Raw genomic sequence first — 22,882 nt, forward strand, 5'->3', positions numbered from 1 at the left:
CTTTGTGCTTACCATAGCGGACCCATTGCTGCCGGCGTTGTGCAGTGACTGTGGGATGTTTAGGAAGACTCCATGGATCTAGTTTCTCCAGGGACAATATCTGTTACTTGGTAACACACCGTCATTTCCGCTGTCCAGAGATCCATGTGTCTTCTTATCAAAGAATTCATCCTTGCCTATTCAAGCAGGCTGCAAGTATCTGAGCATTGCCACCTGTGTCTGGTAGTAATATGAAGCAGGTACATATAAGATATACATCAATTATTAATAGAACTAATTCTATTTTCATGAACCTGTAATACATTGTAGCTATAAGCTCCACGCACATCTACAACCAGACCATCACTTGCTTGTAGATAACAATGCAAGCACAATGTATTGCAATTTGGTAAGCACACCATGTGAATACAGTCCCATGTAAATAATACCTTCTACATGGCGGCTGGGTGAGTTTGTAACTGCATTGGTATTGGAGAGATCTGTCCACTTGGGAAATGAATACTGACAAAAAGGAAATATAAACCATTTAGGTTTTGTTTTTTTTTTCTTATGGTAGAGTTGGAAGGGACCTCAAGGGCCATTGGGTCCAACCCCCTGCGAGTGCAGGTTTTCCTAAATCATCCCAGCTATATGTTTATCCAGATTCTGCTTGAAGATTTCCATTGATGGAGCGCCCACCACCTCCCGTGGCAGCCTATTCCACTCTCTCACTACCCTCACTGTCAGAAAGTTTTTCCTAATGTCTAATCTGTATCTCTTTCCCTTTAGTTTCATCCCATTGCTTCTTGTACTTCCTTGTGCCAATGAGAATAGGGTAGATCCCTCTGCACTGTGACTACCTTTCAGATATTTGTAGACTGCTATTAAATCTCCCCTCAGCCTTCTCTTCTGCAAACTAAACAATCCCAGTTCTTTTAGCCGCTCCTCATAGGACATGGTTTGCAGACCTTCCACCATTTTGGTTGCTCTTCTTTGGACTTGCTCCAATATATCGATGTCTTTCTTGAATTGAGGCGCCCAGAACTGTACACAGTATTCCAGGTGTGGTCTGACCAGGGAAGAGTACAGCGGAATAATGACCTCTCTTGATCTAGATTCAATGCTTGTCTTAATACATCCCAGAATTTTATTAGCCTTTTTTGCAGCAGCACCGCACTGTTGGCTCATGTTGAATTTGTGATCTACTATTATGCCCAAGTCCTTTTCCCCTATGCTATCACTAAGTTCTATTCCTCCCATACTATATATGTTTTTTACATTTCTGTTACCCAGATGTAGAACTTTGCATTTGTCCCTGTTAAATACCATTTTGTTCGCATCAGCCCATTGTTCCAGTGTGTCTAAGTCCTTTTGAATACACTCTCTCTCCTCTCTAGTGTTGGCTATCCCTCCTATCTTCGTATCATCTGCAAATTTTATGAGTTCCCCAATAATTCCATCGTCCATATCATTTATAAAGATATTAAAAAGTACTGGGCCCAGAACAGAGCCCTGCGGCACCCCGCTTTTGACTTTCTTCCAGTTCGATGTGTAGCCATTTAGTATTACTCGTTGTGCCCGATCATTAAGCCAGTTGTGAATCCACCTAACTGATTTTTTCTCAAAGCCATACTTAATCATTTTTTCAATAAGAAGGTTATGTGATACTTTATCAAATGCCTTACTGAAGTCAAGATATACTATGTCCACGGCATTCCCTTGGTCCAACCATTCAGTGATTTTGTTGTAGAAGGAAATCAGGTTAGTCTGACAAGATTTATTGGTCATAAAGCCGTGCTGGCTCTGGTTAATTAATGCCTTCCCATCCAGGTACCGAAGTAAATGTTCCTTGACAATTTGCTCAAAGATTTTTCCTGCTATCGAGGTCAGACTTACCGGCCTGTAATTTCCTGGATCGTCCCTTTTCCCCTTTTTGTAGATGGGGACAACATTTGCCCTTTTCCAATCTAAAGGGACCACTCCTGTTTCCCATGACTTACCGAAGATTATAGCAAGGGGTTCTGTTATTTCCTCTGCTATCTCTTTCAGGACTCTAGGTATCAGAGTTTTCAATCTTCCAGCTCCCTCCTTGCTTTCCCTAATAGAACAGAGCTTCTATAAGGAAACCATCTGATACACATTGGTAATAAAAATACTGCTATGGATTTTATTTAAAGAAGTAAAGTAAAAATTAATATCAGGCCAATGTTATTACATGACAAAGGATATGTGACAAGCTATTACATCCAGAGGAGTAACTCAAAGCTTCTGTGTTTTGTACCATTTTGAATAGTGGCAAATTTTATTTGTCAGACCCTACGTTAAAGACTAAGTTAGGGACTAACAAATTACCAGCAGCAAATCCACCAAATTGATATTTAAACCACAGTGTGGATAGAACATAACTTTTAATTAAAAAAAAAAAAAAACAATAAAAGATAGGTACCCAAATAAACTTTTATCTAAAATATACTCCCATTTCTGTAGACACCAACCATAAATAGTCCCCAACATTTACAGAGGGAAACTAAAGTGCAGTCACAAACTCATAGGCCAACCAGTTTTTGTATGATATGGTTCTCCTACCACTTTCCAAGGTCAGACAAATCAATACCGCACACAAATTGTCTAGTGTTTTCTATAGAATCAAAAATAGGCCATAAAACAATAAGAGTTGGTTTGATCTCACTATTTCTTCATGTGCAGAGAAGTCTCTGTTCATCCAAGGGCGGGACCTTCAGTCGTTGGGTTACTTGTCCATTAACTAACCCTCACTCCAGTTTCGTCCCTATGCCCCAGAGACTCCTGCCCTGACAAGGGCATGGACTAGTGGCAGGAGAACCATATTACACATAAACTGGTTGGACTATGAGTTTGTGACTGCACTTTAGTTTCCATCTTTAAATGTTGGGGACTATTTATGGATTTAATACCCTGTTGGCGTCTACAGAAATGGGAGTATATTTTATATAAGAGTTTATATAGTTATCTATATTTTACTGCCCTAAAAGGTACATAATGTGTGAATAAATTACTCCACAATCATAGGTAGATTATAGAATATAGACTGATAGAAATGGTCATACTGTGCTCGTTGTTTACTGTACAATATTCATGATATGTCACATTCACAAATCTAGTACTTGCTGAGTTTTAATTGTGATTTCCATATCTTGTGTTTATGTGCATTCTAGAAACTATCATATCCAGTTCCATCTAGAATAATGCTGCATACTATATATATGATGGCGTGATATGTTCCAGAAGCTTAGCGTGAAACACAGAGGATGTCAGACACAGCTCGCTGGAAGCCTGACCGTTCCTGGCATCTTTTACCATCCTAGAACCAGTTCTGTTATGGGTCGCTTTAATTTGATAAATGTTTTGAGTCAGGCCGTCAACTCCAGCAAGTGATATGTAATGTGATCCGAGCACAAGTGTGATGGTGAAAAATGACAACTAGATTTCGCATCTGTTTACTGTACACAGTCTGCAGGACGGCCGCAGGATGTGTACATAGACGACATCACTAATCCCTTTTGGCCATGTCAACTATTTTAAGTCAGAAAAGAACAAAATTTCTTTATGAGAAAGCCAGAGATATGAATAGAGATCAATGTCGGAACATCTGGTCTACAAATACATTTGGCAATATGGCTCCTGGAAAGAGTATAATAAATATAGAGAACAGCCAGAACAACAGAAACAGAGGGTAAGTCCTAGCCATATAATCCATGTTTATTTTTGGCATTGACAGCTATACGGAATGTTTTCCAGCAACACGTGATAGCAGGTTGTGGCAGATAGGGGGTGGTCCGTTAAATAGTATCCAAAGACAAGTAAAAAGTATAAGATTATAGTAAGTGATAATAATAAGAATAATGTATATATCAACATCATATTTCGCAGCATTTTACAAATCACAGCTTCATAAACAGACAAAATGAGACACAATAGAGAACAATCTATAAGGTAGAAGGAGTGACACAAGAGGTAAAGGAGGTAATACATAAATACATAGATATATATAAAAAGAAATAGCAGACTGAGTCACTTCTCCTATTGCTGCACTATTTTTAGCTACTAATAAAGTAGATTCTTTCCTTTACAGGTATACTATCTAAAGCATCCATTGGCCTTGAGGGGGCAGTGTAAGGGTTAAATACTATTCTGATAAGGTTTCTTTATATTATTTCTTTTGGAAATGATAATTGTTAGTGTATTCCCTAAGCATATCATATCTAATGCCTACATACATTTTATACAGAAATTGATCTTGTCCCAGGGTAATTTTATTATTGAAGATTATCCTCATACTGTCAGCACTGACTATTGGATTGTGAGTTGAAGCTTCATTGTTCTGAATCCTCTGGGCTCTTGTAGGAATGTTTCTAAGTAGATCATTTTGTGGCTCTTATCGTAAAGAGAAGTTTCCATCAGTTTAACTCACTTCTGCCTGGCACATCATGCTCAGATTTGTCTATAAATGTATAGACATTAGAGATGAGCGAGTAGTGAAATATTCAAGATTAGATATTCGTTATCGAATCCCATTATAGTCTATGGGAAAAAATGCTCATTTCAGGGGAAACCACTATTCAACTAAAGGAGAGTCACCAAGTCCACGAATAGCAGGAGGAGAGTGTTTTGGAAGAGCGCTGTGTAGCTAAAGCACACGGATCCCATTATAGTCTATGGGGACTGTGCGCTTTAATTGCACAGCGGTTGCAGTTGCGCTGATAAAAAGTCAGCTCCCTCGTAACAGCAAACTGCCAGGTCTCCTGACTAACAAGGACGAGCCTGCTGCAGAACCAGCGTTGATTTGCCGCAGGCTTGTCCTTGCTAGTCGGGAGAGCTGGCAGCTTGCTGTCACGAGCGAGCTTACTTTTTCTCATAGGAATGAATAGACCAGCGTTGTTTGGCCGAATGCTGTACACTGGCCAATCAATGCTGGTTCTGCCGGAGGCTCGTCTGTAAGGAGGCGGAGTCTAAAATCGGACCACAATGGAGACTGCTGTGGTCCGATCTTAGACTCCGCCTCCTCACAGACGAGCCTCCGGCAGAACCAGCATTGATTGGCCGAATGCTGTACACTGGCCAATCAACGCTGGTCTATTCATTCCTATGAGAAAAAGTAAGCTCGCTCGTGACAGCAAGCTGCCAGCTCTCCTGACTAGCAAGGACGAGCCTGCTGCAGAACCAGCGTTGATTTGCCGAATGCTATACACTGTATAGCATTCGGCCAATCAATGTTGGCTCTGAATCGAATATTTACTGCGAATATTATTAATAGTATTCGATCGAATACCTACTCAATCGAATACTACTCGCTCATCTCTAATAGACATGCCTGCGTAGGATTATTCTAAGAGGGCCATAGGTGTCTACATATTATATAGACTCTTGTTTAATCAACATCTTTGGGAAGTGAATGGAGAGGATTTCCCTTAAATGATATTTGATAACAGGGATGAATCTATTGGGGATGCAGTTGCATTGGGGATATAAGGCCTGTGGGTACCCAAAAATCACTCTGCTGTATAAGGTACACCAATGTTTATTGTATCTGTTCTATGACATCACTGTGTATTATTACTGAATTATTATTCTATTTATGATCTTTGTACTGTGACATCAGTGTCAATTATCCTATTATCATACGAGTGTATTAAGATACTTTGTATATTTTACCGTACTGTGACATCACTGTGCACCATTCCTATGCTGTGACATAGCAGTGTGCATATTAGATGGATAATAATGCTGTACAGTGACATCACTGTGTTTATTATACCTGAACAAGTGTATTATGCCTGTGTTCATTATCCAAGATTTGTGACATCACTGTTTTATATTGGCTTATGAGTACATGAAGTGCAGAGTCCTGCTTAAATAGTATAAAGCATTAAAGGTCCTGTAAAAGATTTTGTCACTACAAGTCACACTTCTGCCTGAAAAATCCCCTTTGACAGTGTAATGGCTAGCTTAGAAATACCCTGCCTGCTCAATCTGAATGTCCACAATGCTAAGGGCAGTAATTCTGATATAACACCGTATGGGGGCTGCTGTTTAACAAATGAATAACACGATGGGGGAAACTGAAAATGGTACAAAACTGGTGTACATGCCTTTCACATTTATATACAAAGACATTCTGTTTCTTATCTGACTTTTTCTTATTTGTACATTTTCATGTACACACCACAACATATTAACTCAGAAAATTCACTGCAATGGGTAACATCGGTCTGAAAAACAAAAAGATAGTGCACTGTGTAGTACATGGTCCAACTGGCCATAGTGTGTCATGTCACTGTTTAGGCTGTGTGTTGTCTGTTCTATACTCGGACAGCGTGTGGACAAACAACAGCAGTGTGAATAAGCCCTAAATAACTCTGCGCTTGACTCGACAAGACAACTATGGCTAAATGGAATAGGGGCTTAACTTAAGGAAATAGGGGCTCAGCTAAAAATGTGACAACTGAAATAAAAGTTTAAGTGCAAAATAAACAATTCAATAAGTTGTATAAAGTGATGCCAAAGTGGCTAAAGATGCACCAAATTTATGTTACATCACGACATATTAGATGGTCTAGTCCACAGTTCTACTTTCTATTAGATCTTTGCAAATGTGCAATTATACTGTATAATAATAACAATATAAAGAATATATAAATATATATATATCTCAAGTTAACGTTTTATCTCTTTTCACATTGACAGGAATAGAAATCTTCTTTTCAAAGCATCAAAGGAAAATAATGTCAGACTTCTAAAAAGGCTTATTGGAGAGAATGCTGATCCATTACTGAAAGGTATATTGGAAAACGGAGATTCTGATGTGATTGTTACCAAACTGACTTCTTCCATTATGATTCAACCCTACTTTTATTTATTCATAATACTTTTCACTATTATTAAAAAAGACATTATTTTCCAATAATTTATCTATACAGCATCAACACTGGGTATAAAAAATAAAGAAAAAAACAAAAATATAGATTACAGAAAAACAAAGAACTATATGCCATAAAAAAATGCAAAAAATATTTTAATAACCCAAATGAAAAAAATGTATACTCATAAAACAAAAAAATAAAACTGCACTTTCAACAATCTCTGCATAGAGCAGTAGTAAAAGCGAATATACAAAACTTTATATGATGCCAGACTAGAAAAACTGAATCTTTCTCTACTTTTCTGTTTCTTGTCCTCTTTCTAGCTAAGACGAGTACTGGAGGGGCGTTCCTCACCGTTCAGCATCATCGCTTAGCAGTAAACAACGATTGCTCTCACATTACAGCACTATAGATGCTGCTATGAGGAAGGGCATTCCTGACTGACAGTCAGAAATGCCCTTCTGACAGTGAAGAGCTACGGTATCGGCACCAACAGCTCTTCACGTGGGGGCACAGAACGTGAAAGCCGATTCAGCTTTCTAGAGGTGTATTACACCTCATGTGCCACAGGAGGTGAAAGGTCCTCTTTAAGTTATGACCGGAAAAAAAAAAGTCTTGCATAGAGTAGAGTAAAATCTTGAAAATTATGTGACCAATGTAAAATATTAGTTATTGCTTTACAGAAGTATATTGCTGGAACCATTATTTGAACACATCACACATTTCATACTTTTCGTCTTTAGGTGCTATGGGGGAAAATGCAGTCCATGTTGCAGCAATGTACAATAATAAAGAAGCTCTATCTACATTGTTGGATGCTTTCCCATTCCTAATAGACACACCTATAGAATGTGACATCTATAAAGGTAAGTGGGTTGACTGTTGTATGTGTTAAATAGTAGATGAGGTTGGATGAAGACAACAGTCCATCAAGTCCAACTTATAACCCTACAGTCAGTGCCGCCCCTCCCATGAGGCGACCTGAAGCGAGCGCTTCAGGCGGCACTATGCCAGGGCCTCAGGGAGGGCGGCATTTTTGCTTCCCTAAGCCAGTCCAGGACAAGCTGTCCTGGACTGGCTTATCACCGAGCAGTGGTTTGGGGAGGCCACTGGAGCAGCGCTGCTCCAGCAGCCTCCCCTCACGCTCAGGCAGAGAGCAGGCAGTCTCCGGGCCTACTCTCTGCCGGCGAATGGTGCTAAGCCCCGCCCCTTCACTCGGTCACGCCCCCGACCCGCCCGGCCATGCCCCCGCTCCGCCCCCTCCTCCCGGCGGGGGGGGGGGGCGGCTTTCTGCAGTTAACCTCGGGCGGCAAAAGGACCAGGCTCACCCCTGCCTACAGTCCCCTACAGTGTTGATCCAGAAGAAGGCAAAACCCCCATGAGGCTTATGACAATTGTTCCATTTCAGGGGAAAAATTCCTTCCTGACTCCAATCTGGCAGTCAGTATAAAACCCTGGATCAATGTGTTGAAGAAGAACAATGGCTGCATGCACATGGCTGATAACTATTTGCAGTTCTACTCTATTAGGGGATCAGACTAGAGATGAGCGAACAGCGTTCGATCGGATAGCTATTCGATCAAATATCAGGCTGTTCGAGATATTCGATTCCAATCGAATACCACGCGGCAAACGCAGTAAAAATTCGTACCCCCTCCCACCTTCCCTGGCGTTTTTTTTGCACCAATAACTGTGCAGGGGAGGTGGAGCAGGAACTACGACAACGGAGGCAGTGAAAAAAAAATTGGAAAAAGCCATTGGCTGCCAAAATCAGGTGACCTCCGATTCATAAGAATAGTGTCGGCCATGTTCGTCTCATTTTCATTTTGGAGAGATAGGGAGAGCTTGTTCTCAGGGTGAGAAACAGATCTTAGCATTTTCTAGGCAGGAAAACATTCTTATAAAACAGCTCTTTTCAGAGCTACACTGCAGGAACACTGTACACATACAATGAACCTGCCAATCATGCAACAGGGTAGCAGCAGGGGACGTGGGCGAGGACGTGGATGTGGATATCCAGCTGGGTATCCAGTCTACAGTCCAAGTACTGGAGAGGGGCTGCCAGCAGTGCCCCTCGACAGTAGCAGCAGGGGACGTGGGCGAGGACGTGGATATCCAGCTGGGTATCCAATCCACAGTCCAGCTACTGGAGAGGGGCAGCCAGTAGTGCCCCTCATCAGTAGCAGAAGGGGGCGAGGACGTGGATATCCAGTCCACAGTCCAGGTACTGGAGAGGGGCTGCCAGCACCCAATTCACTAATCCTCCTCCTCCAACCCCAGCCCCTTCACCCTAATGTAACACTTAAAAAACCTCAATGAAGTTACCTCATTAATTTTTTAGGGCTCCCCCCCAAGGGCCTGCAATGCAGTGTTTTAGGGCTCCCCCACAAGGGCCTGCAATTCAATTTTTTAGGGCTCCCCACAAGGGCCTGCAATTCAATGTTTTAGATATAACATGAAAAATGTGTATGAGAAAGGTTACTGAATCCTGGAGTAACCACTGCAAGGTGCACGTCCCGTACTTCTGGACCTCTGGAAGCTGAAATTGCCAATCACCGAAAAGGATGGATGGGTCCGCAACACTTGAGTGCTCTTTAAAATTTCACTTTTAATCCATATTTCGTTTAAAAATAGATAGCAAATATACAAAAATCATAGTGAAAAAGAAAGAAAAAGAAAGACAACGTGACTAAAAACCACAGTCGCTATCGCTGACTCATTTCAGGACGTCAGTGTCCCTTAATCATAGCATAGAAGGAGTTTTTAGGGCTCCCCCACAAGGGCCAGAAATTCAATGTTTTAGGGGTCACCCAAAGGGCCTAACACTCTGCTGCTACAAGGCTCAATTCACCATAAGGGCCTACCATTCTGCTGGTGCATGGCTCTACTCACCCCAAGGGCCAAAAAGTAAAATACTGCTGGTGCATGGCTCTACTCACCCCAAGGGCCAAAAAGCAAAAAACTGCTGGTGCAAGGCTCTACTCACCCCAAGGGCAAAAAACACTGCTGTTTAAAGGCTCAGTTCACTCCAAGGGCCAAAAACTAAATCTCTGCTGTTTAAAGACTCAGTTCACTCCAAGGGCCAAAAACACTGCTGGTGCAAGGCTCAACTCACCCCAAGGGCCTAACATTGTGCTGGTGCAATGCTCAACTCAATTACAGGTGCAATGTTAGGATGGTTTCTTTCCAAACCGAGGGTGATTCCTTTTTGTAAGATGTGATGGCTGTTTCCAGCCCTGATTATCCTAGTTGATCTTGTTCAGTAATGAGGCCAGCTCAGCATGAGGATCTTGTACGTTAGGTTGTCCATGCCCACTAATGTGCATGAAGACTCGATCACAATAAATGTTCTTATTTTTCTCCAATTCAATCTCTGAATGAACTGCTCTGACAGATGGCCTAGGCACTGCTGCAATGGCAATCACTGGGTTTTCCTGTTCTGGTTCCAAAGAATCTTGTGTCTTATTTGAAGAAGAGACCATCTTAGGCTTACTTCTGGTTGCTTGTGCTGCAGCATTTGGAGTTGGGTCTGTCAGCCTTGTGATGAACTCCACACACACACACACACACACACACACACACACACACACACACACACACACACACACACACACACACACCAGGTCAGGGTGGGTACTGTTGGATTTTCCATTGCCTATTCCATCTGTGGTTTTCATGGGCAACGTGATTTAGAGGGGTGTTGGTAATGTTTCTTTAGCTTAAAATTTGGGTTTCTGTCCATACAATTGGGAAGGAAAGAAGGTTTCCAGGTATTTTTCCACTTTCATAGAGGTTTTTTTGAGTGTGGAAAGTGTGTAGTTGATAGGCTGTGATATTGGGGTAAAACTGTGACTTGGGCTTGTTAGATACCCCCAGACATGCTTCCCCTGCTGTCTTAGTTGCATTCCAGGGTGTTGGCATCATTTGCTGGGGTGTCATATTGGACTTGGTGACCCTCCTGAGTCAAATAGTGGTTTCCCCTGAAACAAACTTTTTCCCCATAGACTATAATGGGATTTCATATTCGTTCAAATAGTTGAATATTGAGGGGCTATTCGAAACGAATAGTTCGCTCATCTCTAGATCAGACCAATGAACAGAAAATCATATGTATACAAATAGAAGATATTCCTTCTTTATCTACCCTGATTGACTTTAAAGTTAAAAAAAGAAGGTTCCTTTCTATCAGCTTTTTATTTTATTAGACTGAACATTTTCCGTGCCATTTTTTAAGCCACTTTACTACTAAGGATGGATAATTACATCACAATATGGGATTTAGCAATATCTTTTCAGTTTCTCATATGTTGTTGCATACAGAATAATAAAAGATGTTTAGATGACCTACAGTCCGTTCCTTACATGTTTTTTGTCCACTCTGTTAAAATCATACTTCATGAAGAAATGGGAAGCAAAATTTTAAAATACTCATATGGTGCCAAACAACAGAGCAACAGAATGAAAAATACCAAAAAATGTGAACCTAAATGTCACTCACCAGGTATATGTCACCCGGTGGTGTCGCACAAAGATTTCAATACACCTTGATAGGTCATTAACCTGAATCCTGATCAGGATGAATAGCCTCAGCATACTCACAATGGTCATGTCTCATAAACAATAGAACGTAAGAAACAGCAAAAACAATGGAGAGTAATAATTCTGTAATATTATCTATTTACTTAATTATATAGCGCCACCACATACTGCAGGACTTTACAGAGGTTTTATCAATACTGTCCCAAGGTGGGCTCACAATCTATATTCCCCATCAGTATGTTTTTAGAGTGTGGGAGGCAACCCACACAAACAGGGAGAACATACAAACTCCTTGTGGGTGTTGTCTTTGATTGGATTCACACCTAGGATTCCAGCTCTGCAAGACATCAGTGCTGACCACCATACTGCATATATATCTAATCTAACATCAAAAGAAGGAATTTTATACTCATGCAATTTAAGAGAGAAGGATCTTACCCAACACCTCTCACTCTGTGATCCCAGTATAGCATGACACAAAGTCATAGACTAATTCCAAGATAAGAGCCATCTCCAATAAAAGGGGCATTGTCTAACAGGTAGATGCTAATTAATATTAATAAAATGTTAGTATCTAAAATACAGATCAAGTACAATCTAATAAAAATAAAATCCACAGGTTGACCATCATAATAAGAAATATTGGATATCAGACAGATAGCATACTTCTAGTGGAATGAAGGTTGGTAAAATGATTCCCTGGCATGGGACAATTAAATTTCCTACGAGTGCAGAAGTAAGATTCCTGCAGAACTGCAATAAACTACTGTAAACTAGGAATATATAGACCATGGACATTCTTATAACTCCTTGTGGAGTTCAGCTCTAGGTAATACTCCTGTCCATGGATAGAACATATTGATGTCTACTGGTTGTAGGTCTGCATGGACAGGACAGTGGCAACAGTGCCACTTATAGGTTAAAAGAGGGTACTACACCAACTTAAAAATAAAGGAGAAGATGAAAAGATTGAATAACAAAAACTATTGTTATTACATAAATGTTTAGTAGATAGTTTGCCAACCCTCTTAAATGTAAAATGTTTCTCTGCACAAAACTAGAAGGCTTAGGTTTGTGATTGTTAAAAAAAGAAAGCCAGAATCTTACAATGAGAGAAACATTAAAGCCAGGGGCCTCCCAGGATGAACCCGCTGCAGAATATCTATCAGCATGTTCTCCTGCAGGTGAGTCTGGAGGGCCCCGCGGCTTTCAACCTTCACAAAGCAAAATCCTTCAACAGTAAGTGACATGCTGAGAGTTAAAAACCCACAGCACAGGTCACTCTGCACTGCAGGTTTTAGATGCAGCATGTGGATTAGATTTGTTTACATCGATCCCTCCTTGTGTGCCCTCTGCCTTAATGTACAATATACAAACACAGAAAAAAATCTGAGAATTTCATCCTTAAAGTGAGTCTACCACCTCCCTAAAGGTATATAAACACGATATAGAATAGAAATAATAGATAATAGATATAGCTTTATAAGCTAGATATAGAATCTTGTACAGCACTCTGACAGCTTTACAAAGATACCTTTGTTATTGCACTCAAATCTGTTGTTTTGCCAAAAAAGTGAATTTAAAAAATATGCAAATGACAGTGTTGGTGCATTGGGAGCGTTCCCTCTGCTGCTACCTCATACACACCCAGAACCTTGTGACCAGTGGCGTAACTAGGAATGGCGGGGCCCCGTGACAAACTTTTGACATGGGCCCCTCCCCCCGACCGACCTCCCTCTGCATTCCTGCGAGCACTATTATGCCCCATAGTGGCCCCTGCACACAGTATTACACCCAATAGTGGCCCTGCACACACACTATTATGTCCCACTGTGGACACCCATGAACAATTATTATACGCTGGGTTATTTTCAGACACATCACGCGGCACGTTACTCCATGTGAACTCCCCCTGAAGGAGTAAGAAAATACACAGATATTGAAAAGTTTTTGGGAAAACTGTACAGAAATTGTATGAAAGATTAATCCTATATGAAGGTTTTAGTTATGATTAAATTCAGTCAAGTGTGAGATTGAATTACATAATACCTGACAATGGAAATAGTCACTACTGGATTTGGCTCAAAAAACCACAGCAAAATCTACAACAAAAAAAAAAGCAGCATTTCTGCAACATAGAGTCTAAGGCCTTGTTCACATTTGCGTTTGGTAATCTGTTCAGGGGAGTCTGCACGGGGAACCCCTTATTGGAATACCAAATACAATTGGCAAGCGGTGTGCAGTGAAAGCACACGAACCCCATCTTTCTACTGTAGCCCAGTATTGCCTCGAAGATGTGACGATTTTGAGGGGATTTTGTATTGTTGCATTGTACAAGCTACTTTTTTTAAACATTTTTCTGATGATCTAGCCATATGAGGGCTTGCTTTTTGCAGGATGGAATGCATTTTCAATTAGATCATTTAGAGGTGCCTACATTTTCTTAAATTTTTCTGAGGGGTTAAAAAACCCCATAAATTCTAGCACAACACATTTTGGAGCAGAGATTGAAAAAAACCCATCACTTCCAGGTTTTTTTTTTTTTTTTTTTGCTTTGGTTTTATTGTATGGGTTACTACGGATGTGACATTACCAAGTATGTATTGTGTTTTTGTTTTGTTTTTTACATAATTCATTTTATATAGGAAAGGGGTAATTTAGAATTTTATTCATTAACTTCTAATATGACTTTTGACTTATAATTTTCCTTTTTTTTACATTTTTTTGTCATCCTACTTAGGGACTTGAGCTTGATCTTCTGGGGCAGCATGTTAGAGTTTAACACCCGGTCTGCCATGCTTTTAGGCTAGGGCCCCATGGGCCGGAAACACCGCGGTTTGCCCGTGGTGGAAATGCCGCAGGAAAAATTGCAGCGTTTTACAGTGCTTGCAAAGTGGATGGGATTCATGTGAATCCCATCCCCACTTTGCGGAAAAAAATCGCAGCACGGACATGCTGCGATTTCCAAAACCAGTGCAGTTTTGAAAATCGCAGCATGTCAATTATATCTACCGAAACATCGGCGGCTTCCCCGTAGATACAATTGTAACAGACTGTCTGCGGAGGAAAACTCTGTGAACTTTCTGCGGAAGAACCGCGATGCATTTACGCCACGGTTGTTCCCACAGCGCTTTAGCGCTGCGTTTCCAGCCCGTGGGGCCTTAGCCTTACTTTTAACTTTTTAGTTTCTGAGCAGGCGTAATGCTTCTGCCATAATAGTATAGTGGAATGCCTCAAGGCATACACTGATAGAAACTTCCAGGACAGTAGAAAGGTTTGTGCTGTTGATGTAAAAGATGACTATAAGGGTGCATTCACATGGAGTAAAATGGCGCTGAATTTGGTGTGGAATCTGCCTCAGATTCAGCGCAGAGAAAAAGCCTCCCATTAACTTCAATGGGTTCCTTTCTCTACTAGCAGAATCTTTGTATTTTTTAGCGCTGAATCTGACGCAGATTCCACACCAAATTCAGCACCATTTCCTCCGTGTGAATGTACCCTAACAAATTTGCAACTTTTTCAAATCAGAGTTCAGGAGCGCGGGGCTTTATACATTCCACAAATATGTATTAGGGTATGTTGGCACTAAGATTATTACAGTCTGTTGCTGTTATTTGTCATATGATCAGAGCAACGGACATTAATGGTAGTAGAACAATGGACACAGAAGGAGCCCTCTGCTTCTGAGCCCATTCTCAATGACCATTATGTATAAAACATGGCGGACGGCTTCCTTCATCATGTTTGTTTACTTTTGTTATCGAAGAAAAGTAACAGTCACTAAATATTGGTAATGTGAACCCACCCTTAGACCTTATCCTAACTTATCCTAGCTTTTTACAGTATATTGTGTTTTTATGTGTATAGGGCTGCAAACTCCTTTACCTGATCGAGTACATATATATATATATATATATATATATATATATATATATATATATATATTGTATAGATAGATCGATCGATCGATCGATCGATCGATAGATAGATAGATAGATCGATCGATCGATAGATGTTATGGAATTTACAACACTATAAGAGAAGACTGAATACAGTGCTAGTAGTGACTTTTGCTGTAGCCTTGCCACCTAATGCTGTGAAGTACATAGCAGCCAATGAAATGTGAGCTAGCACTGAATAGTTGGCATGGAAGAACTTGCTAATTCAAAACTAATCATTAACATTGCCGAGATTTGCATGGGTGCAAGTTTAAACATGACTTAAATACCAGCAAGCCATTTGCTGGCACCATCACGCTGGCGCCTAATGAATAGCATAATTGTGATTCTATTTTATTAGCAAATCATTTCCATCAATCCCTGAAATGCCCCATTCATTGCCTTTGATGCAACATTACCTTTTATTAATATCACATTATCTATTTTTACTGAATAGAACGTTCCAGAGATTAACATGATATTAAATAGTATAATAGAGCTTCATAAATCTGGAGTTAGGGATGGACAATTATTCCTCCTCGAGGCAGATCAGATGTACGTACCTGGCAAGTAGAAGGTTACTTCGTAATGTTATGGGCCTTAAATGAAAGACTTATGATTCTTATCATTCCTTGTTCTCAGGGGAGACGGCTTTACACATAGCGATCGTGAACCAGAATCTTGAGATGGTGAAGGAACTGATTGACAGAAAAGCAGACATGCACAAGGCTCGAGCTGTGGGGACATTTTTTGCTCCAAGAAACAAAGGACAATATTATTATGGTATAATATATGAAGCTGTAGTCCTGGATCGATACGTGGATAATAAGCCAAAGATGTGACTATGAACAAACAATCTCAAAATATTTCTTCTATATTGGCTTTGAAATGTGAATATAAGTCTCAGTTCACATCTTGTCTAAAGCTTAAAGTCTGCAGAGAAAAACTCTGTGGACTTTCTGTGAAAAGCACTGCCGCATTTTATCCCGCATTACTTTTTAGCTGCGGCTCGCTATGTGGGGACTTAGCCTGAGGACCCCATGGGCTGGAAACACTGCGATTTGCCTACAGCGGAAACACAGCGGGAAAAATCACTGCGTTTTACAGTAATTGCAAGGTGGATGGGATTCATGTGAATCCCATGCCCACTTAGCATTTGAAACCGCAGAATTCACATGCTGCGACTTCAAAAACCGGTACAGTATTAGAAATCGCAGCATGTCAATTATATCTACAGAAACGCTGGCGGCTTTCCTGTAGATATAATTGTAACAGAAAGTCCGCGAATGAAAACTCCACAAACTTTCTGTTCAAAGCACTGTGGGAAGAACCGTGATGCATTCCCTTCTCGTGGGGCCTTAGCCTAACGGGGTATTCCCATCTTTTGCTGGTAGTGAGAAGTTGTAGGAACAACTGAAAGTAGCTGTTCTACTCTGTTTCTGTAAGGGTCCATTCATACAGAATTTTTTGTCAAGGATTTTGGTGCTGAATCAGTGTCCGAATCAACATGGAAAAAACGCCTCAACAAAGAGTCCTATGGGTTCCACTAGCTTTTTTCAGACGGATTCCGCCTGCAAAAGTCAATGCAGTCAATGGGAGGCGGAAAATCCAAGGCGTGGATTTGAGCACAGATTTGGCAAAAACCGCGTGGAAAAAATGCTAGTGGTTTTTTTCAAGATCCATACACTGTGCTGGAGGAAAAAAAATGTCCTAATTCCTAAAGCAGATTTTTTTTTCCTTGACAAAAAACTGTCTGTGAATGGATCCTAAGGGTAATTTCAGATGGGATTTTTGGACCAGAACCTGATGCGGAGGCCACCTCAAGTACCGGTCCAAAAGCCAGGTAGCCGCGACTGAAAGCCGGTGCACTGCATCAGCATCCAGCCGCGCACTCCGCTCTGGATTAGGCCCAATTGAATGGGTGTAGTCCAGAGGAGGGTTTGTCTTCAGGCCGAATCATGAGGCGTAACGGCCTGAAGAAAAGCAGCTTCTTCACAGCATTTTTTTCCTGCAATGTGTGGATGGGATTAGCCAGAATCATTCACTTTCCTGGTACTGTAAAACACAATGCTTTTTTTCTGCTGTGTTTCGTTGCAGAAATGCAGCCTTTTTTGTTTTGTTTTTTTAAGCCAAAAGCCAAGAATGGCTACAAAAGCAATGGGAAATATATAGAAAGTTCCATATACTACTACCTTCTGCTCAATCCACTCCTGACTTTGTCTTAAAAAACCGCAGGAAAATCTGCATAAAAAACTGCGGTTCCGCAACATGGGGCTTTAGCCTTAAGCTAAGACCCCATGGGCCGAAACCACCACGCTAAAGAGGTGCGGGAAAACCCACGGCGTGAATGCATTGCAGTTCTTCCCGCAACACTTTGAACAGAAAGTTCACAGAGTTTTCCTCCGCGGACTTTCTGTTACAATTATATCTATAGGAAAGCTGCCGGCATTTCTGTAGATATAATTGACATGCTGTGATTTTCAAAACCGCAACGGTTTTGAAAATTGTAGCGTGTCCACGCTGCGATTTTTTTCTGCAAAGTGGGCATGGGATTCGCATGAATCCCATCCACTGTGCAAGTACTGTAAACTGCCGCGATTTTTACCGCGGCGTTTCCGCCACGGCCAAATCGCGGCGTTTCCGGCCCATGGGGCCTCAGCCTTAAGCAGTTTTTAGCTCCCATTAAGAGGTTTGAACATACAATCTTTAGAGCACTTATTTTACAGTTTTGCAGTCTATAGTTCCTATTAAATCCTTATTATTATAGTTCCTATTATATACAGAAGCAACTGAAAGGCTCTGGAGAATTTGTTGAGAGGGAGCCAGTCAGTCTTTGGAAGCAGCGCTTTTTGGTATATTGACCTCTCACAATTGACCATTGCAACTGCGAAGCTAAGTGTTATTAATTGGAGTTGTCCCCAATAATGGGTACTATCACTAAATGTCTGTTGTAACTATGACATTCACATATATGGCAGATGAGACGGGGTTAAGGGAAAGTGAAATACAATATTTTTGCCAATGTATTTTGCGGTGGGTTACGAGTTCTACTGATTATATGATGTGGCACATTACAGGAGAATCGGTCATTTCCTTTGCTGCTTGTGTGGGTAATCAGGAGATCTTGAAGTTACTTGTGGAAAATGGAGCACCTCTGGACTCTCAGGATAGTCAAGGTGAGGAATGAACCTAAATCCCTTAGAAATAATTGTAACTTCACTCTGGTCTAGTTTACTAACATGAAATGGCAGGTAGACATACGTCCCAGTAACATACATACATAACTTGGGCACTACTGGGAAAACGTGCTATCTGCGTTGCCATAGAATTATTTTTATGGAAATCAAAATCATGTTTAACATAATTACTAGTAGGGAAATCTATTATTGCAGATACACTTTTCCTTTTTGACTGATCTTTTTTTCCATAATGAAAGGAAAATAAAACAAACAAGAAAATAGATAACTAAACTGAACGAGTCTTTTAGGACACTGGATGGGTCTCCTAGGACACTGTGTGCCATTATACATTGTGTGCACTGTATGGAACTTTTAGAGTCTTCTTTGGTAGTATTCAGTGACTGTATGGGGCTACTTATATGGATATAGTGTGACATTATTGTGGAATTATTTTATGTTATTATTACATTATTTCTGAGCCCTGTGGAGCACTAGTCGTGCACTATCTGCCCTAATTTTTATATAGCCACTGTCTGGCATCATCTAGATCAGCGATTCCCAACCGGGGTGCCATAGAGACCCCCCCAGGGGTGCCGCAACAATCCAGAGGAGAAATGGCCGCATGTCCCCTTTTAACTACATTGGCATCCTTAGGATGTGGATGCACATAATGATGCAGCTTTAGCTTCCTGCTCTATTATTCAGGCATTGGCTAGTGATGCCTACTGAAGAGCTGCTGCATTGATCTGCAGAGAAGAAACGGGAGGACCTCCGAGCTTCGGGGGACTGAGGATACGTCAAAGTGATTTTTTCTTTATGTATCACAGTGTGGGGCCACTGTTGGACATTAATTGCCTGGGGGCCGCTGGAGGATACTATTGTTCATCTAGGGGTCACTAAAGGATATTATTACTTGCCTGGGGATCACAGGTACATTATTACTTGCCTGGGGTCTACTGGGGACATTATTACAAATCCGAGGGTTACAACAAACATTACTACTTGCCTGGGGCCACTGTGGAGCATTACTACTTGCTTGGGGAATAATGGGGAACATTACTAGATGTCTGGGAGTCAGTGGGGAACATTATTTGGTGCCTGGAGCTAGTGGGGAGAATTATTAGGTGAAAAAAGATAAGAAAAAACGTTCAGCTCACCCACTAGTTGATTTCAAACATCGGCTTCACATTGATTATTGCTCGGGGTGCACGGCAGCACACTCTATTCCAAGAGTGTAATGTGTCCACAATAAACAAAATAGATATCTCCGGCAGCTCTCCGATAATATAAAATATAACTTTTAATCAAACTTTTGATTAAAAGTTATATTTTATATTATCGGAGAGCTGCCGGAGATATCTATTTTGTTTATTGTAGAATTATTAGGTGTCTGGGGTCCACCATAGAGCTTGGTGATAGTAAAAGGTGAATTTGTGTATGTGCCGGGTGGAAAGTATAGGATGGTGGAGCTTTAAGGGAGCCTTCACACAGGGTATACGCTCCGCTCATTCTGAACGTAAAAGTCGTTCAGAATGAGCACGTAAAAACCAGCTCCCATTGACTTGAATGGGTGCCGGCATATGAACGCTCCCCATTGAAATCAATGGGAGGCTTTTTTCCCTATTGCTTTCAATGTGATACGCGCGTATCAATGGATAAATTACTTTCTAGGCCCAGTCTGGGTGCTATGTAGAATCGTGCATGTACTCTATACCCCTATTTTCAGGCATAGTGTGACATATTCTAGTTTAGGTTTCCATTTTGTTATGTACTGTATATATTCTTGCAGAATTATCTGGACACTGTATGTACACATAGAATGAATACACTCTTGGACTTGCCTACAAGAGTGCCAAAAGATTTTCTGGTGGGTCCAAGCACTAGGACATCCAAATTTGAAGGGTACTATGGTCTATTTCCTAGGGGTTGTTGGAGGTTAGGACCCCATAATCATTTTATCTGGTGAGCCCAAGAAACCTCAGTGCGACACTGAATTGGCAGATCAATCACAAATAAGAAAAGGAAAAGAACATTACAAGTAAGAAAATGAGAAACTGGTTCCATGGATTCAATAAAAGTAGAAATAATTTATGCTACTTGTATGTGTTACATTATGACTTGAACAACACAAATAATTAAAATTTATTTGCTATATCTGACATTGGGTTTGTCTAAACTGTGTAATTTGTAAATAAGATCATAGAATTAAAAAATATTACTCAGGTGGTAAATGTAATAGTTCAGTATACAATTAATTTTGGAGCATTGTGAGCCAAATTAAGGGATCACAATGTACTTTTTTTTTTTTGTCTTTCCTATCAGTATGTTTTTTATAAAATGGGAGGAAATCCATGCAATCACGGGGAGAACATACAAACTCCTTGCAGATGTTGGTCCTGGCGGGATTTGAACTCTAGGACTCCCACACTGCAAGGCTGCAGGGCTAACCACTAGGCCACCGTGTTGCCCCCGAGCATGAAATAAGTCTGTCATCAAAATATCCAGAATATCAGATTGCAGAGCTATTTTTTTCTACTCAAAAAAATGGAAACTAGAAAGAAGAGGCCTTGAATTATATTATGATGGATACAAAGAGAAGGGAAAGGTTTCTGTCCATTGTTACAAATATTTGATATATCAAAGCAATGAACATTCTGCCAGTAGTGTGAACATAGCCTTCGAACCATTTTTTTTGCATATAATGCAAAAAGTTGACAATGAATAACTTAGCAAATATCTGTTTTTGTTCTAAGGTAACACAGTGTTCCATATTCTTGTTCTGCACCCAAACAAATCCATGGCATGCAAGACATATGATTTTTTAGCGTCACTGATTTCAAAACAGAAGACTTTGTATCTGGAAAATATTACTAACCACAAAGGACTGACCCCCCTGAAACTGGCAGCACAAGAAGGAGATGTGTTGGTAAGATCACTAGCCAATTGACAACTTACTAGCTAAATTGTATTAACTCTTTGTAGTGGGTGTTCTCTTCACTGTACAGCACTAATTACATATTACCTTTATTCTGCTAATTATTTTGTGATAACCATTACTTTTTATTAAAGGGGCTCTATCAGCAAAATCATGCTGATAGAGCCTCACATATGGGTGAATAGCCTTTAAAAAGGCTATTCAGGCACCGCTAAAGTTATATTAAACTACCCCCCGTTTTAAAATAAAACCCTAAAACAGAATATGATCAACTTACCCATCGTGCATGGTGGGCGGGCATTCAGGGTCCGCCGTCTTCTTCAGCCACGCCTCCTCTTCCTGCGATGTCCTCGGGTCCCGTCTAACTAGCTAACTGACATTGTTAAAAAATGGTTCGGGTGCATGCGCAGTAGCATGTTGCTTCTACTACGGCTACTGCGCATATGTGGGGTCTATCAGCATGATTTTGCTGATAGAGCCCCTTTAAGCAAGATAAATAAAGAAATTCTTTTCAAGTACAGGCCATTATGAATATGGCAATACAAATATGTAATGTTTTTATTGCTTTCATTATATACCGTAATTCAATATTATTTAATTTGATTTTTAAATATGTTTAAACATTTTATCTATTTTGAACTTTTTTTCTAGACTAGACTAGAAGGCAGGACCATGTAAGGGTTAATTGATAAGGGCCCCAGTTGCCAAGGGAAGGCATCACTCCATCAAAAAACTCTACTCCATCCTAGGAACTCCATCAAAAAAACAATGCAGGGGATGTAATTGATGGAACCCCTGGAGATGCTGCAGTGAAACACTCTTGATCCCTGTTATTTCAGATCACGGGTGTTGTAATCCAGTGTCAGCTGTATCATACCGCTGATACCTAATGCTAATGGTATTGACTCCTGCCATGTTCATCACATAATTGTAAGGCCAGTTGCAGACGACCTTATGCCAGATCACCGTCCTTTCATGAGTTAAAAGCACGGGCTGCGCATGGAGGACACAGGGATGTCCTCATTTGCCGCCCTTGCTCGGGCCATGCTTCCGCGGCTCCTTAAATGAATAGGAGCCATGGAAGCACGGGCCTAAAATGAGACAGGACATGTCTTTCCAGTCTATAAATGTGCAATGCTAATTCGCTGGAAGTAAGACTCCGATAAAGTACAGTAGAAGCCTCATCTGAAAGTAAAATTCCTTTCCATCTCCAAATCTGGCAAACAGAGTAAAATCCTGGACCAAAGCCAACACCAGAAATTGAGCTACTATAATTGTAATAAAAATTTTACACTCCAGAAAATATCTAGGCCTTCTTTGAAATCTTTTAGTGAACTCACGATAATACCTTCCTCTGGCAGGGAGTTTCATAATCTGCTCCATAGTGTGTTCTCTAAATACCATTTCTCACTT

The 22,882-nt window shown here is 40.7% G+C and overlaps 1 protein-coding gene across 1 annotated transcript in view; it reads left to right on the top strand.

Moving 5' to 3' along the window:
* The first annotated feature begins 3,581 nt into the window (after positions 1–3,581).
* LOC142196739 (transient receptor potential cation channel subfamily V member 6-like) overlaps positions 3,582–22,882 on the top strand; it is a 42,663-nt gene continuing 23,362 nt past the window's right edge. Inside the window, exons 1-6 of the mRNA XM_075266714.1 lie at positions 3,582–3,691; positions 6,703–6,794; positions 7,622–7,744; positions 15,998–16,138; positions 18,433–18,531; positions 21,288–21,460. Coding sequence (XP_075122815.1) covers positions 3,582–3,691; positions 6,703–6,794; positions 7,622–7,744; positions 15,998–16,138; positions 18,433–18,531; positions 21,288–21,460 — 738 coding nt within the window. The remainder of the gene's footprint in view (positions 3,692–6,702; positions 6,795–7,621; positions 7,745–15,997; positions 16,139–18,432; positions 18,532–21,287; positions 21,461–22,882) is intronic.

This window comes from Leptodactylus fuscus, chromosome 3 (genome assembly GCF_031893055.1).
Source record: "Leptodactylus fuscus isolate aLepFus1 chromosome 3, aLepFus1.hap2, whole genome shotgun sequence".
Classification (NCBI taxonomy): Eukaryota; Metazoa; Chordata; class Amphibia; order Anura; family Leptodactylidae; genus Leptodactylus; species Leptodactylus fuscus.